The sequence below is a fragment of the Diachasma alloeum genome, unplaced genomic scaffold, assembly GCF_001412515.2.
Source record: "Diachasma alloeum isolate Michigan unplaced genomic scaffold, Dall2.0 Dall_scaffold_00198, whole genome shotgun sequence".
Taxonomy (NCBI): domain Eukaryota; kingdom Metazoa; phylum Arthropoda; class Insecta; order Hymenoptera; family Braconidae; genus Diachasma; species Diachasma alloeum.
Window position 1 is genome coordinate 1541880 of NW_021680363.1, and position 15462 is coordinate 1557341.

Below are 15462 nucleotides of genomic sequence, written 5' to 3' on the forward strand. Positions count from 1 at the left end.
CAGTGAAAACACGAGAAAAATTCATTATCATAATTCTTAATAAATGGTCTTAATAAACAATCGTTAATTAAAACTTAATCAGAATTGATCATTACTCGTTAAATTGAAATTAAAATTGAAATTAATGAAATTAATCAATTGAAATTAATCATTATTTTCGACAAGATCAGGCAGACAAAAGTTGAAAATTATTGACAAATGGCAATTGTTTTATTAATTTATCTCAGGAACGAGTGTTATTAGAAGAAAATGTAAAATCACGTGAAATTTCTCCCCAAAATTACTCGTCATCAAGATAATTCCGTGATAAATTGAGGGAACAAATATTGTTTATTTCGTTGAAAACAACAGTGCCCGATAATGAGTTGATTTAGGAAACAATATCTGATGACCTTTTCTGTTCGAACATTCGCCAATTGCAAAAAATCTCCCCTGACATTTCCCCCAAACTCATTTCCAAGATAATCACCATTACCATCACCATAAAATTTCTATTTGCGTTTTTACGATTGACTACTCCGCAGCAGAATACAGCCTTGAAAGCCCAATAAACGACGATAAAAATCTCCAACCCCAATCAAGCCCTTGTTATCATTAAATAAAAGATTCCGAGAATCGAAATTGAGGGGAAAAGTTGATGATTAGTCAGGCAGTTTTTTATTTCTGATAGTTTAGGGTTTTCGTTGAATATCTCATGAGAGGTGGCTTGAGAAGTCTATGAGAAATATTCAAAGTTATGTAAATATTATTTTACAGCTTTCATACTTCAGAATTTCCCTATCCCCCTTAGTTCCAAAGACGTTCACCAAAACCGTGAATTTTTACGCGTAATTCTTGAGAATTCGCAATCACATTTCTCTAGAAAAATTTTCTGTTGAGAACCTTTTATTAAAAATTCTATTAGTTTTTGGCGGATTCCATTGAAGACCTACGCAGCTCTATTGTGCGTTTTTCTAACAGAAAATGGATAATGGAAATTACTTCATAGATAAAATGAGTAGAATTTCATGTTTTTATACTTTTTCCATTGAGATTGACATATTTTCTATAGGAATTCCTGGACATAAATTCTTCAAGTTTTTTTCACTCTTTTTTTTCCATTTTTTTTCTTATTTTTACATGAAAAAGTTGAACAAAAAAAACTAAGAATTTGAGCTAAGGAATTTCTACAGAATCTATTTCAGTGAACATGAGAGTTGAGAATTCCATGAGTCTTTACAGCTTGTTTTTCAAATAGAAAATGTCCAATAGAAACTATTTCATAGAAAAAATGAGTCGAATTTCATATTTCTATACAACTTTTTCCATTGAGACATCTTCTACACTAATTCCTCGACTTGAGCTGCGAAATTTCTACATAAAATATCTCAGTACAATAAACTGCATTAAAAGTCCAATTCACAAAAATTTTTCTATAGAATTTAATCCATTGAACATTTTTATTAAAAAAATGCACAGATGAGCTGTGTAAAATTTCAACAGAACCTTTCGAAAACGAATAGTTTGAACGAAAAGTTCAATGGAAATCGAATAGAATCGTTGCTTCAAGCCCTTTTCAAAGTCTCTCCCGCTCTAAATAAGCCCCAGTCAGCGCCCGCAAGCTCCGCTGACCCCTAAAAATCCAAAAAAACGAATGACCGAATCTTAACCAACGTAAAGCTCACAACCCAACAGGGGTAACCATCCAAGCCACCAGTGCAGAATGATGTAAAATCGTGGATAGGAGGTGACGAGGGGTTGCTGAGGCTATCAGAGTCAAGCTGCTGTAGTCCCCCCTCACCCTTTCCCATCCCCCATTCCCCAGTGGTGCGGTGAAGGCATCCCCGAGGTTTTTAATGCGCAGGACTATCGTATCAAACCGTAACTGAGGCAGTGCGAGTGCCTCTGTGCTTTCACTCCTCTCGATTTTAGTGGAAATACTAGAGCCACTGGAGTACGTCGAGCTGTGCAGACGAAACTGTTTCGTGTTATAGTGGTTTAGAATAGCTAGTGAATACAGCTGAACATTCCATAGATTTTTCATTAACTTTGACGATTTTTTTTTTCTTTAAAAACTCAAAGACATTTTTCCTGACAACTGGACATCTCTGCGCTCTGAACTGAGAGCTTGCGAGTGATTTTGTCGGGGAACTGTTGCTCCGACGGCACGAGATCGTTATCAGAATTGAATTGTCGATTTTTTTAGGGGCAAAGTCATCATTGAGATCATTTTTCGGTGGATGGAGGGGTTTTTTAGGGAATTGTTGGGTTTTTGGGTTTAGTTTTGTGAGTTTTATCTCAAGATTTTGAGAGACAAAATTCAAGTTGGGGAGAGTTTAGGTGATTGAGGGATTGGTGGTCTTCAGTCGTGGAAGGAAAGCTGTTTTGAGGGTGAACGTCTCCTGGAGGATCAACTTTTAGCGTAACCAAAGGGCCTCTTCGGGTCCTTACCAGCGGCGCAGTGCATGTCTCAACCCTCGAGCCACAAGCTTTCGTCCTGCAGCGCTTTGCCAACATTCCTGAGGTAACTGATGAGCATACTCATGGCTTGTGATGGATTATAAATTCCTTGGGTAATGGTTTGTGTGGACGAGCGGTATTTATAGGCCCTCGTGGGGTGATATTGTCCGAGTATTTATAGGTAAATGTGTCAGTTGTGGATGAATGAGAAATACTGATCTCCAGTGGGTCACGAGGGTTTTATTATATTTTATTCTGAGGTGGAGGAGATTAGGGGATACGGTTTGTGGGGATGATTTTTTTTTTGAGGTGCTGAGGGAGTGGGGGTCAGGGACACTCCGTGGTTTTTTGCGGGGAATGGAAGTTCCAACGTAGAAGATCTGAGGTTTTATGGATCATTGGAGAAGATTTTCCGCATTAGTCTTGAGAAATGGAAAGCTCGAGGGGGGGGGATGTTGGTGGATTTTTCAATGAAAAATTTCAAAGTGTAATTTTTTCAGGACGAAAAACTATTCATGAAATATGTTTTTTCAATTTTTCGGTGAAGATCGGTTTTTAGGAAATATTTTTGAGATAGTTTTTTCATTTGTTTTGATGAGGGGATTTACACTGAAGAATTTTCTGTAGGAGACATTTTTGCAGATTATGAAATTCTTGTCGAGAAATGTTTTCGGACGTTTTATTGTTTTTTATGGATCATTGGAGAACACTTTGGGGATGAGTTTTGAGAAATGGAAAAAAATTCTGGAGGGAATGATTTGAGGGGGAGATTTGGATGATTTTTTACTGAAAAATTTCAAAGTATAAGTTTTTCAGGACGAAAAACTATTTATGAAAAAGGTTTTTTCAATTTTTCGGTAGAGATCTTTTTTTAGGAAATATTTTTGAGATAGTTGTTTAATTTGTTTTGATATGAGAGAATTTCAATTGAAGAATTTTCTGTAGAAGGAGACATTTTTGCAGATTACGAAATTCTCGAGGAGAAATGTTTTTTGACATTTCATTACGTTTTATGGATTATTGGAGAAGACTTTGGGGATGAGCTTTGAGAAATGGAAAAAAAAACTAGAATTCATCTAGCCATAATTAATCTAATTTCGAGAGTTTTTTCACTGAAAAATGTCAAAGTATAATTTTTTAGGATGAAAAACTATTCATGAAAGATATATTTTTACAATTTTTCGGTGAAGATCTTTGTTTAAGAAATAGTTTTGAGATAATTTCCCAATTTATTTTGATATGAGGTAATTTCAATTGCAGAATTTTCCCAGGTTCTTTGCTAATATATCCGGAACTACAGAAGAAGATATTTTTACAGATTACGAAATTCTTGACGAGAAATGTCTTCTGATATTTCATTAGTTTTTCTGGATCATTGGAGATGAGTTGGGAGATGAATTTTGAGAAATGGAGAAAAATCCTAGAGAGAATAAATTGAGGGGAAAATTTCCCGGGTTAAAACTTTTCATAACAAATTGAAAAAATTTTGTAAATTACGAAATTCTCAGAGCGAAATGTCTTCTGGCATTTTTCACAAGTTTTTATGTATCATTAGAGAAGACTTTGAGGATTAGTTTTGATAAATGGAAAAAAGTTCTAGAGGGAGCGGATTCAGGGGCAGTTTGCGAGGGTCTTTTCACTGAAAAACGTCGGAGCATAATTTATTTAGCTCTGAAAACTCTCCACGAAAAGTATTTTCTGGTAATTTTACACAAAGTTTTTGGTTCAGGAGATATTTTTGAGAAAATCTGCGAATTTAAACTCCGGCAGTTTCACTAAAAGAGTGAAATATGTCTGCAACTAATAAATTCGATAATAAATGTCAAAAGACATTTTTTATAGCCCATGAAATCGTCTCATAAAATCTTTTATGACATTCCCAAAAAACTGGATTGAGCGAAAAAAAAAGAAAAGCATTTTCGCAGATAATAAAAGTCTCGACGAGAAATGTCTTCTGACATTTTTCACTTGTTTTTATGTATCCTTAGAGAAGACTGGGAGATTAGTTTTGATAAATGGAAAAAGTTCTCCAGGGAGTGGATTTAGGGCGAGATATCGAGGAACCTATCACTGAAAAACGTCGGAGTATAATTTATTTAACTTTGAAAACTCTTCACGAAAAATATCCTGTGATAACTTTGTTGTAAAAAAAAAGAAAGCTGCCGTTATTTCCTTCAAATCGGCTCATTCTAACGAGCCGATCGGATTTTCATTTCAAATTTCAGTGAAAATTGTATGGAATTCTAAATTTTTGAGCAGCAGAAGGACGAGAATACTTCAACTCGCTTGAATTTTTAATCTAAATATGAATATTCAGTACTGCATTAGCCAGAATTATTAATTGATTTAAAGCTCAAGAATATATGGACTTGAATTTTTCTGATTTCTATAAATTTTCGAGGAATAAAACAACTGTAACTCCCAATTACCACTGATTTTTACCTGAAACTGTGGCTTTTAACTGTGGAACTGTTACTTGATGATATTTTTCAACACTAATCCTGAAGCTCCTCCCACACATCCAAAAATCAAATCCATCCAGAAATACCCAGGCGCTGAAGTGATAAATATATCCATCCCTCGATTAATTTCCGAGGTTTGTAGTTAAAAAATCATGGAGATAAATTGAAAAAATGAAACTGTAATGCCATGTATTCCTGAGAAAAATTCTGAGAGAATTCCGTGACAATAATTTTGTCGACGTTTAATATTCTTGAATCTCTCCCCACACCTCCAACAATCGAATCCATCCTATCCGCCCCTCGATTAATTCCCGAATCCCCATCAAATCAAGCGTTCCATAATTAATCAATTCCCCCTGAAGATCCCAGAATCAAGGATATTCCGTCGAAAAAAACCTAAACCCACGATTAGGATTAATCAATTCCAGAGCACTGAATCAAGCCACATCGTGCTGCGTCCCTAAATGACTGATCACCACCGCTGACAGTATGTCCAGCAAATTCATATTGAATTATTCCAATGAGATTGTCGGACAATAGTGCATCACGGTTACTTGGATGCCAGCCAAATTGATCCTGTTGCGGTTTAAAACAGTACCACTGGGTAGGTATTGTGTCTATACCTGTAGATATGCAGTTTGTCCGCCGAAACAGCTGTTGCCCGAACTTGTTGCACCTGAGATATCGCTAGGAAGGAGGGATGCACTCCTTCCCCTGGAATTACGCCTTGCATGACTAGAATTTTTCACTAGGTATTGATTAAAAGCGTTGTGTGCACTGGGAAAAAATACACGTGCCAAGTAATTTCGTAGAAAAATCCAGCGAATTCCCTAAGAAATTCTCTTGGATTTCTATTGAATTTTCTATTAGCTTTTATAGCTGATTCTAGCGGAGAATTCCACAGCTTACCCGCCCGTTGTCTTCAATAGAAATGTTTAATGGAGAATATCCTATAGAAAAAAATCAACGGAATTCGATTTTTTTTCAAATGAGAACAGACGAAAATTCTCCTGGAAAAACATTAGGGAATTCATTTCGAAAAATTCCTATAGAAAATGTCTTCATAGAAAACGTATAGAAATACGAAATTCTACTGACTTTTAAAATAAAATAGTTTCTACTGGACATTTTCTTAAGAAAAACGCCCACTATAGTTGTGGGATTTTTCAATAGAATCGGCCAAAAGCCATTAGAAGTTCAATAGAACTTCAATAGAATTTTACATCGAATTCGTTAACTTTTCTACGAAATTTTTCCCTGCGCGCATTCTGGCGATGAACGGGATGAATTCATTTATTGGAAGGGGGAAGTTCTCTGTTTTCGCCACTGATTGATGCGAGTTTTCCTGTTTCATTTCGAAGCTATTTGACAAATTGAGGGATTGGGGAAAATATATGAGTTTGACTTCTCGGGACATATGTCACGAATTGAAACGACTCTTTTGGGGAGATTGTGTGGGCCTGGGGGAACACCTCTCGAGAAATTATTTTCGAATTATTCGATGATTCATCATGTGCGGGATTTCATGGAATTTAATGATCAAATGGATTTTTTTGGGTATTCAATTCATGTGTGAGGAAATCTATTAGAATTGACTCAAGTGAGAAAATTCATTTCCAAGGATTTTTTAAATAAAAAAAAGTCAATAGATTTTTTATTTTTATGTATAACTCCTTCTTATATCTGTTGGAATTTTTCTACAAAAACTCTTGTGCAAATGCACAAGATCTTATTCGTGAAACTGTTTCATCCGTTAATGGAAATTTTGTTTCGTAAAAAAAATTCCTCCGAAAAATTCTATTGGAATTCTATTCGAATTCCATTCAACTTCTATGAAAAAAAACCAACAGCTTTTCTCTATACAATTTATTCTGCAATTTTTTCGTAAGAATTTCTGGCCATGAATACTTGAAGTAATTTTAGAATTCCTCTTAGATTTTATTCCGAGAAACAGACAAAACACAAAAAATTAGGAAAATTAATTTAACCAACAATTTCTATAGAAAAATCTCAGCAGCATAGTTTCTCGTATGAAAAAATTTAATAGAAAAGCCTAGCGAATTTGCTAGAGAATTCTCTTGTATGATCTATTGAAATGTTCAGTAGAAAATATTCTACACAAAAATTCAAAAGAATTCCATTTTTCTATACAACTTATTCTGTTGTGAAATTTTCTGTAGAATTTCCTTCTTTTAAATTTCCGATCTTTTTGTTCGATTTTCTTGACGAAAAAAAATAGAAATTGACTGAAAAAAACTTGGAAAATTTGAGTGGAGGAAATTCTATAGCAAATATCTGTTTAAAATGGGCCAAAAGCTAGTAGAAAATTCAATAAAAATCCAATAGCATTGTCTAGCGAATTCGCTAGGTTTTTCTGTTGAATGTTTTCCTTCGTGTCACCTCTAAAAATCAAAATCCATTGAATTTTGTCAATCCAAATGTCTCTAAAAATTATTCTCGCAAATTTCTCGGGATGTTGTATTACCTCAGTCTATCAATTCCAATCCATCACCTCAATTTACTCCGAATTATCTCTCATTAAGGAGCTAGACCAGTTGCGTTAGTCCACATTAGGCGAATTATAGTGATGAAATTACATTGCTGGCCTGGCGAAATAGAAACATTAATCAACAAGCCCGGGCGAAGTGCTCCGATCGTTCGTAAATGAAGCGGCATTTCCGACTGGCTGAGTTGAAGAGAGAATACCTTGTCTTTTTGTTTTATTGGTCACAGAACAGAAGGCTTTTACCGAGTGCCTCTAGCGCTTTTCTATACAGAGAAAAAAAAACCCTAGAATTTTGCAATAGTAGGTCAACAAATAGATTACAGAGGGGTAACGCTAGCGTTACACGTGCCGACGCATCGAGCTATGATTGATTCGTAGATCAAGAGACATGACAGTGTGAGAGAGTAATGTGGGCTTATGCTATTGCACACCGGCTTTTGTTCAGGCAAATTGCAAATTGATTTGTCGGAATTGTTTTCCCGCACGAAAAAATTCTATAGAAAAATCTAGCCAATTCGTTAGGAAATTTTATTAAATTTCTATTGAAAATTACATTAGTTTTTCGCCGATTCTATTTTATGGGAACATTTCGCTGATTTTCTGCACGTTTCTTTCTATAGAAATTTTCATAGAATTGAAATAAATTCTGTAGAGTCCTATAGAATTAAAATGGTCTATAGAATTTTCTAGACCCGAAATCTTATATATACTTTTCTATAGAATCAACATGTCATATAGATTTTCTATCTGGTTTGAATATTCTTTATAAAGTTTCATAAAATATTTTAATTCTATAAAAAAATCTATAGAATTTCTCGGTTTAAATTTTGCAACTTGTTCCATTCAATTTTCCTGTCGAGGCGAGACAAAAAATATAGTGAAAAACTTGAAAAATGTATATTGCAGAATTTGTACAGAAAAATTCTATAGAAAAACCTTGCGAATTCCCGAGGAAATTCTATTGAATTTCTATGAAAAAACAAATTCTATTGAAATTTCGCTGATTTTCTTCGAATTTTTTCCACAGAAATGTTCAACAGAAAATATTCAACGGAAGTAAAATATTCTATACATTTTTCTATAGAAATTCCTCTGTGTTTCAGTAGTTTTGCTTTTCACTCTCGAGACCCCATGATTCCCTCTACATTTCATCAACTTTATATTCAGAATAGAGTGAAGAAGTAAATCGAATTGTCGAACTGGAAATACCAAATAAACCGAATAATTCAAACCCCTTTCAAGCTCAAGCCCCATAAAAATACGCTATTCCACGCAATCAATTGCGATAGCTGTCGCCAATCCTCAGCATTTCGATGAATACTTCATCCTCATCTTCATTAAATTCTCCATACTCTTCGTCTCGAGGACCATCACCATTTGAATTCCAGCTACTCATTTTAAAGCACACGCTTCACGACACTGAAACACTGAAATGGGCGATGTGGGATATTGAGGCAGCAGGTGGATGATAAAATTTATACGAAATACTGGGACAATATAGTGAGATTGGTTTCTTTATGTTTCATCAGGTCTTTCATTGGAGCCCATTCATGTCAATGGGGGGGAGGGGGGCACAGTGATTCTCCCCTCTTGATGTTTCTCGTTATAGCCTCTGTTCTCATATTTTTTGGCAATCCCTCGTGCCGAATTTGCTGGAGTGACGAGCTTCATTCATTATTTGGTAATTGTTTTTTTTTGCGGGAGGATTTCATTTGAAGGTAGAACATTTGATAGAAAAATCGACCGTTTTCTCAATGAAATTTTATTGAATTCTTATTGGAATTCTATGAATAATTCTATTTGTTTTTCTCAAAAATTCCTCATGGTTTTTTAGGTATTTATAAATAAATATGTTAAACAGAAAATATTTTACAACAAAAATTCATGGATTTTCAATTTTTTTTATAAAACTTTCTCGATTGATATTCTTTCGAGAAAATTTTTTCAACTTGAAATTTCATATTTTTATAATAATAATAATAATAGTAATAATAAGAAGAGGAAGAATAACAAGAAGAATTTGTAAAAGAAATCCGCAAAAAACTTGATAGAATTTCCTAGGAAAATTTCTCGTCATTAGAAGCATCTTCAAAATTAATTCTGTAGATCTTCATGGCATACTCAATATCAAACCCTCATTGCATCATTTGGGGTCATTTATACCCCTCGTATTGGTGTTAGACTCGTGATCCACTTTACACCACAGGGAAAATGATTGCTGGTAGTAAAAATTGATTGTTTCATATCACAGATTATTAAGTGCTCATTAAATGTGAAATATCGTTCTTAATGATCCCTATCGAACTCTCGTTTATCATTAATCACAAACAGTTATGGATTTTTTATTGGGGGTTGATAAAATGGAATGGAGGAAACGTGTCAGAGCTCTATTTGCTGGAATTATCAAGATAACGAATGGTTTTAGATGAAAATGTCAAGAAATAAAAAACACTTCTTCGAAATCGTAACAAATTTTACGATTGTTTCTTTGGTTATATTCAGAATTTTACCAGAAATCGATTTTATGCTTATAAAAATAACATTTTTAAATTAATAAGGTTAATAACCTTAGGAATTAAAGGAATTAAAAACCTCATTTCTGCACGTTTCATAACATTCTAGACCATTTCCAATCAAAATTAGAAAACCGAAAAATCGGTCAAATATATTTGACCAATTTTTCGGTTTTTCGGTTTCCGAATTTCCATTCGGAAGCAAAAATGCCGTAAAACAATGAAAAAAAAATCTGAAAATTCCACTCTGCCGTTCTCCAGCTATTGAGCAATTATTGAAGATTTATGGCTTCACCTCACTGTCACTTTAACAGGAATACAAGAACTATTCTATCAATTTCACGGCTACTTCGCTGACGTGGTAAAAATTCTCCCCTCTCTAACGTGGTATTCATCAGGTAAAAGCTGTTTTATCAAGGGACTCTGTTTATGAATGAACACTGCTGGGACTAGCTTTGTGGAATTTAATAGCTCTAGAAGCATAGGCGTGCTCTGAATCTCCATTGGCTAGTTTTTTCTCTCCCTCACGCCCTAATTAGAGACATAATTCATCCGCAACTCATAAAATTGCATTAGTCCACAGGAAAAATTATCCATTAATCATCAGTTTTTATCAAAATTAAATTCAAGTTAAATTCGATTGCTCCTTGAATTATCTCGTTCACAGGAAATTCTTTTGACTTCATTAAAAAATTACAAAAACGAGACAAAACTTTCGAGTGAACTACTTGGTGAATATCTCGGAAAATAACGGGTTTAGGAATAAATATTGTAGGACATTTTTTGTAGAGAATTTGATTTGCTGCAAAAAATTTCTTATGACATTTTTCTGTAAACTACTTCCTTCGTGAGATATTTACAAAAGAACCGATAAATCCACTTTGGATTTATCGACTGGCCCCATTCTCCCATAAAATTGTCAATCCAAATTGACAATTGAAGGAGATGACGCCGAAAACATCTTCGCAAGTGCCCACAGAGGCGAAATTTATCTGTCAGAGTGGAAATGTGGAGCACATTCGACCCTTCCTACAACCACTCGAGGATGAATCGATGAAGTGGTACCATTTCCACTTGCAACTTTCATTCGCTTCGGATGAAACTTGACTCTAACTTCGAATTCACTCTCCCAATTTCCGAATATAGCCTCCGAGTTAAATGTTCTCTCCAATAACAACATCCAAGCTTCCTGTCTCTCAAAATTTTTCCCGGAATTCCCTCATTACCAAAAAAATTCACTTGTTAAAAAATTAAGGAGTCGAAAACGAATCGTCTTCAATTTTAAATATCTGCGGACTGAAAGGGGCGATTGGGACATGTTAAAATAGATCTTTAAGCTTGAAAAAATATCTTGAGAATGAAAAATAAGTCATGAAATTCGACTCTGCGGAGCTCGAATAACGCACGCTCACAGGCAGTTCATTTCACCTCATTCTTCCCTAACTGATTTTCTGTAAAACAAATCCCATCAAAATTCTTCCCAAATATAGGTGTTGAAACCCCCGAACGTTCCCCTAAAATACCCTGACACCTAATCGCTAACCCCAGCAAACAAGCCCAGTGAACATCCAGAGCCCCTGATACCACGGCAATTTTCACGCCACTAATCCCCCAACACCGAAATACATTTTGACATCAATTCCAAGACAATTACCCGTCCCCCGATGAAGCCGACGAGACAATGAGAGTGTAAAAAAGTCCTCGTTAATTTTAACGAGAGGAGAAAGAGCCCTTGAAAAAGAAAAAAGTATATGAAAAGTGTGGAAAATCCGTTTAACGGAGGTAATGAATATTCAACAGCTGGAGGCGTGTGTCCGACTGCTGTGTTGCGTGGAGCGACTCTGTGGACGTGGTAATGCCGTTGAGGAGGGTGAGCCTCAGCAGCCGTTACGCAGACGAGGTGCAAGAGACCTCGAGGGGCCGTCGGGAAGTGAAGATGGGATACTTCCGGTGCCCGTTAGCCCTAGTCCAGCGTCGACATCGTCGCAGGAAGACTCGTGCAAACCACCGCCCAGAAACTGCTATCGTCTCATTGTACTTGGCAGTGCACGAGTTGGCAAAACTGCCATTGTAGCACGGTGAGTCGTCAAACTTTTGATTAGAATGGGCCGTGAATGGGCCGAGTATCTCCCGAGAATCGTTCATTTTAATTGGGTGGAGGCAGTCGCTATGGAGAGACTGAGTTGTACAACTTTTTGATTCTGAATGCAAGCGAAAATAGTTCGCGCTGGCTTGGAGTGATCTGAAAGGCTGAGAAATACGCGTGGTCATCGGTATTCGAGTATTTTCGCGCGATGAGTGCATAGAGTTCTATGAAATGCAACCCCGAGAATCAGGGGATGCAGGATTATGCGAGTGAAAATTGCGTCGGGTGTTCGACAACCTGAAATTTCATTTCAATTTCGTGTTGAAGTCGACTTAGCCCTTACGCGAGTTTTCGACGTATATCTCAGAATCTAATGGAGATAACGAAATTTTCCTAATAACCTTTTTTGCAGCCCTCACTTCGCTCCACAAAAAAGCTCATGACAAAAATCTTGCCATCTCCCTAAGATTTCGAGATATCCATGAAAAACTGGCCAACAGTCAAAATCGGCTTGAACCGTTTGAGCGCTGCGCTCCTGAGTTCAGAAAAAAATGTGCCATAAACTCCACCAAAAAATTTCAACAGCCCACTTCGTGTCAAGACAATCCCCCACATCCAATAGAACTGGTAATTTCCCTCCACTGAAATCCCAGTCGCACAAACTTGATGAAAATTCAGTAGCGAAGTGGTAAAACGGTCGACTTAGTCCTTACGCGAGTTTTCGAGGAATATCTCAGAATCTAATGGAGATAACGAAATTTTCCTAATAACCTTTTTTGCAGCCCTCACTTTGCTCCACAAAAAAGCTCATGACAGGAATGTTGCCATCTCCCTAAGATTTCGAGATATCCATGAAAAACTGGCTAACAGTCAAAATCGGCTTGAACCGTTTTACTGCTGCGCTCTTGAATTTAGAAAAAAATGTGCCATAAACTCCACCCAAAAATTTCAACAGCCCACTTCTTGTCAAGACAATCCCCCACATCCAATAGAACCGGTAATTTCCCTCCGCTGCATGACGATGATAACCATATCGTTCCCGACCACCCATGCATTTTTATTCCTCGCAAAAAAGGGAACTGAATCAATGAACCGACCAATTCGGTAACACTGAAAAGCCAGTCCACGTTATTGTTGGATAGGGTCATATCGCCGATACGCTACAGTGCACATCGCTTAAAGCGAGCGCGTCAGTTTTTCCCTGAACAAAAAAAAGGGGGAAATAAAAGTGTCTTTCCCCTTTTTGGAGGCGCTCTTTCACATCAGATATTAAGCCACTTGTTTTCTACGTGCTTGACGATAAAAATATTGGAATGGAAGGGAGATGTTGGAGGAGCTCTTCTGGAAGACTCGGAGGGAGAAGTGTTTTTCACTGGGGGTCGTATATAGGTAACAAAGAAATCGAGAGAAAGAGCGTGCTGAGTAACACGAGGGGTTTTAGGTCGCTCAAGTTGTCCCAGATACTCGGCTACATCTCGGCTTAATACGGGCAACTGTAAATGGTGTAATCCGGAATGCTCGGGTTTATCTGCTTCTGAAGGCGTTTTAGGTGTCACACCAGCCAGTGATAAATGTCCCGTTTTAGTCCGGCGACTTCGTAGGGGGGGTGATACTTGAGGAGGTCCTTTTGTCGAAGAAAGTTGGCGGTTTTGGTTGAGCAAATCGGAGTGATGGAGGGCTTTTAGCTATTGTTTAATAATTTGAGGAATTTTCATTGTCCATATTTTATTTCTTATTTCGTGTGAAACATTTTTTTTTTCACCTCCAGATTTCTCTCAAACAAATTCGAGGAGAGTTACACCCCAACGATCGAGGATTTCCACCGTAAACTGTACAGAATTCGCGGTGAGGTGCACCAGTTGGATCTCCTGGACACGAGTGGTAATCATCCCTTTCCTGCCATGCGACGACTCTCTTTCCTGACTGGTGAGTCACAAAGACAAGTAATTACCGCTAAATAAAAAAAAAAAGAATGAAAAAAGAAATAGTCCATCGATTTTTCATCGATACAGCGGTAAGATTGAAATAGAAATATCGTTGGATGCCCCGAGGGAGTTTGAAGTTTCATATTACACACTTCCTCCCTTTGCCAACGTTCGACCTTTATCGTGAGAGTACTAGGGCTCTTGTGTTCACTCGAGGCTCCACACTCGAGATTGAAAAAAAATGTGGACCAGAAAATGAGAAAAATGTTTGGTATAAACAGAGCGGGATAAATGGATGAAAACGGGTGTATTCTTGGTATTTGCTTTTCATTGATATTCTTCGATCTAATGGAGATGTGAGATTTTTGTCGAAATATCTTTTGAAAGGGATATTTTAGAATAAAATATCCCTACACTGGTCACAGATAGGTTTTTTACCAGTAAATGTAATTAATTGAATTTTGATCCTTCGGAATTCTAATTCTGTAGTTTTATAATTTTATGAAAGAATTTTTTTGTTTTTTAAGAAATTCTCTGCAGAAATTATTTTCGACATTCTATTCAAAAACCACGAGTTACAGTGAAAAAATTACTGAATTATCAATTCTTTCCAATTATAAACCATAATTACTGAGATTTTCATATTTTTCAATGTTAAATTTGTTAAAAAAACGAGTAATCTTATGAAAAAAACGACAAAAGAATGTTTTTGTAGCTGAGAAAATTCTCTACAAAAATTATTTTCTGGCATTGCCTTCAAACACCTCAAGTTTTAAAAAAAATTGCAGAACACTCGATTAGATTCGGAATTCTGATTTTTTTCTCAATTTAATTATCGTTTTGGTTTTTCAAAGAAGAAATGTTTATTTAAAAATCAGGATTTAACCCAGTACCTCATGTGAAAATCAACATCGCCATTGTAATAAAAGATTAAAATCTGAATTTTTTTTCATTAGATGTGAAAAAATCAAGAATTTTTTTGACACCTCATAAAAAATAATCCACCGTTTTGCAAACAAGTGTTATTATTTATTTATAAGATGGAAATATTTGAAAAAATATCAATATTTTGCGACATTTAATTTAGATAATACTGACTGGGTATGAATTTTTTCAAATTTTCTCCAGGCAATTTAGTTGAAAAATTTAAAAACTGAAAATATTCACAAGTACAGCGTGGCCCGGCCGCAGGGTAAAGCTACTTTAAGTACTCATAAGCTTTCAAGAGTGATGTTATCTAATTAAGCGCTACAATATTAACCGTAATAAAATATTACAAATTTGGAAATCCCTGCATACGAACAGTAACACAATTTCCAGGTGATTTATTCGTCGTGGTATTCAGCATGGACAGTCGCGAGTCCTTCGAGGAGGCAATTCGACTACGTGAGGCAATATTGGAGACTAAAATAAGCGCCATACAAAGTGGAAAGACCAGAAGCAAAAGCCACCACAGCCTTAAGGTACCGATGGTCATCGTAGGTAATAAATGCGACCGTGATATAAAGTACGTTCAACAATTTATTAATCT

The 15462-nt window shown here is 36.1% G+C and overlaps 1 protein-coding gene across 1 annotated transcript in view; it reads left to right on the top strand.

The window, feature by feature from the left end:
* The first annotated feature begins 1702 nt into the window (after positions 1–1702).
* LOC107048837 (dexamethasone-induced Ras-related protein 1) overlaps positions 1703–15462 on the top strand; it is an 18536-nt gene continuing 4776 nt past the window's right edge. Inside the window, exons 1-5 of the mRNA XM_015272265.1 lie at positions 1703–1707; positions 2434–2503; positions 11721–11998; positions 13775–13932; positions 15252–15438. Coding sequence (XP_015127751.1) covers positions 1703–1707; positions 2434–2503; positions 11721–11998; positions 13775–13932; positions 15252–15438 — 698 coding nt within the window. The remainder of the gene's footprint in view (positions 1708–2433; positions 2504–11720; positions 11999–13774; positions 13933–15251; positions 15439–15462) is intronic.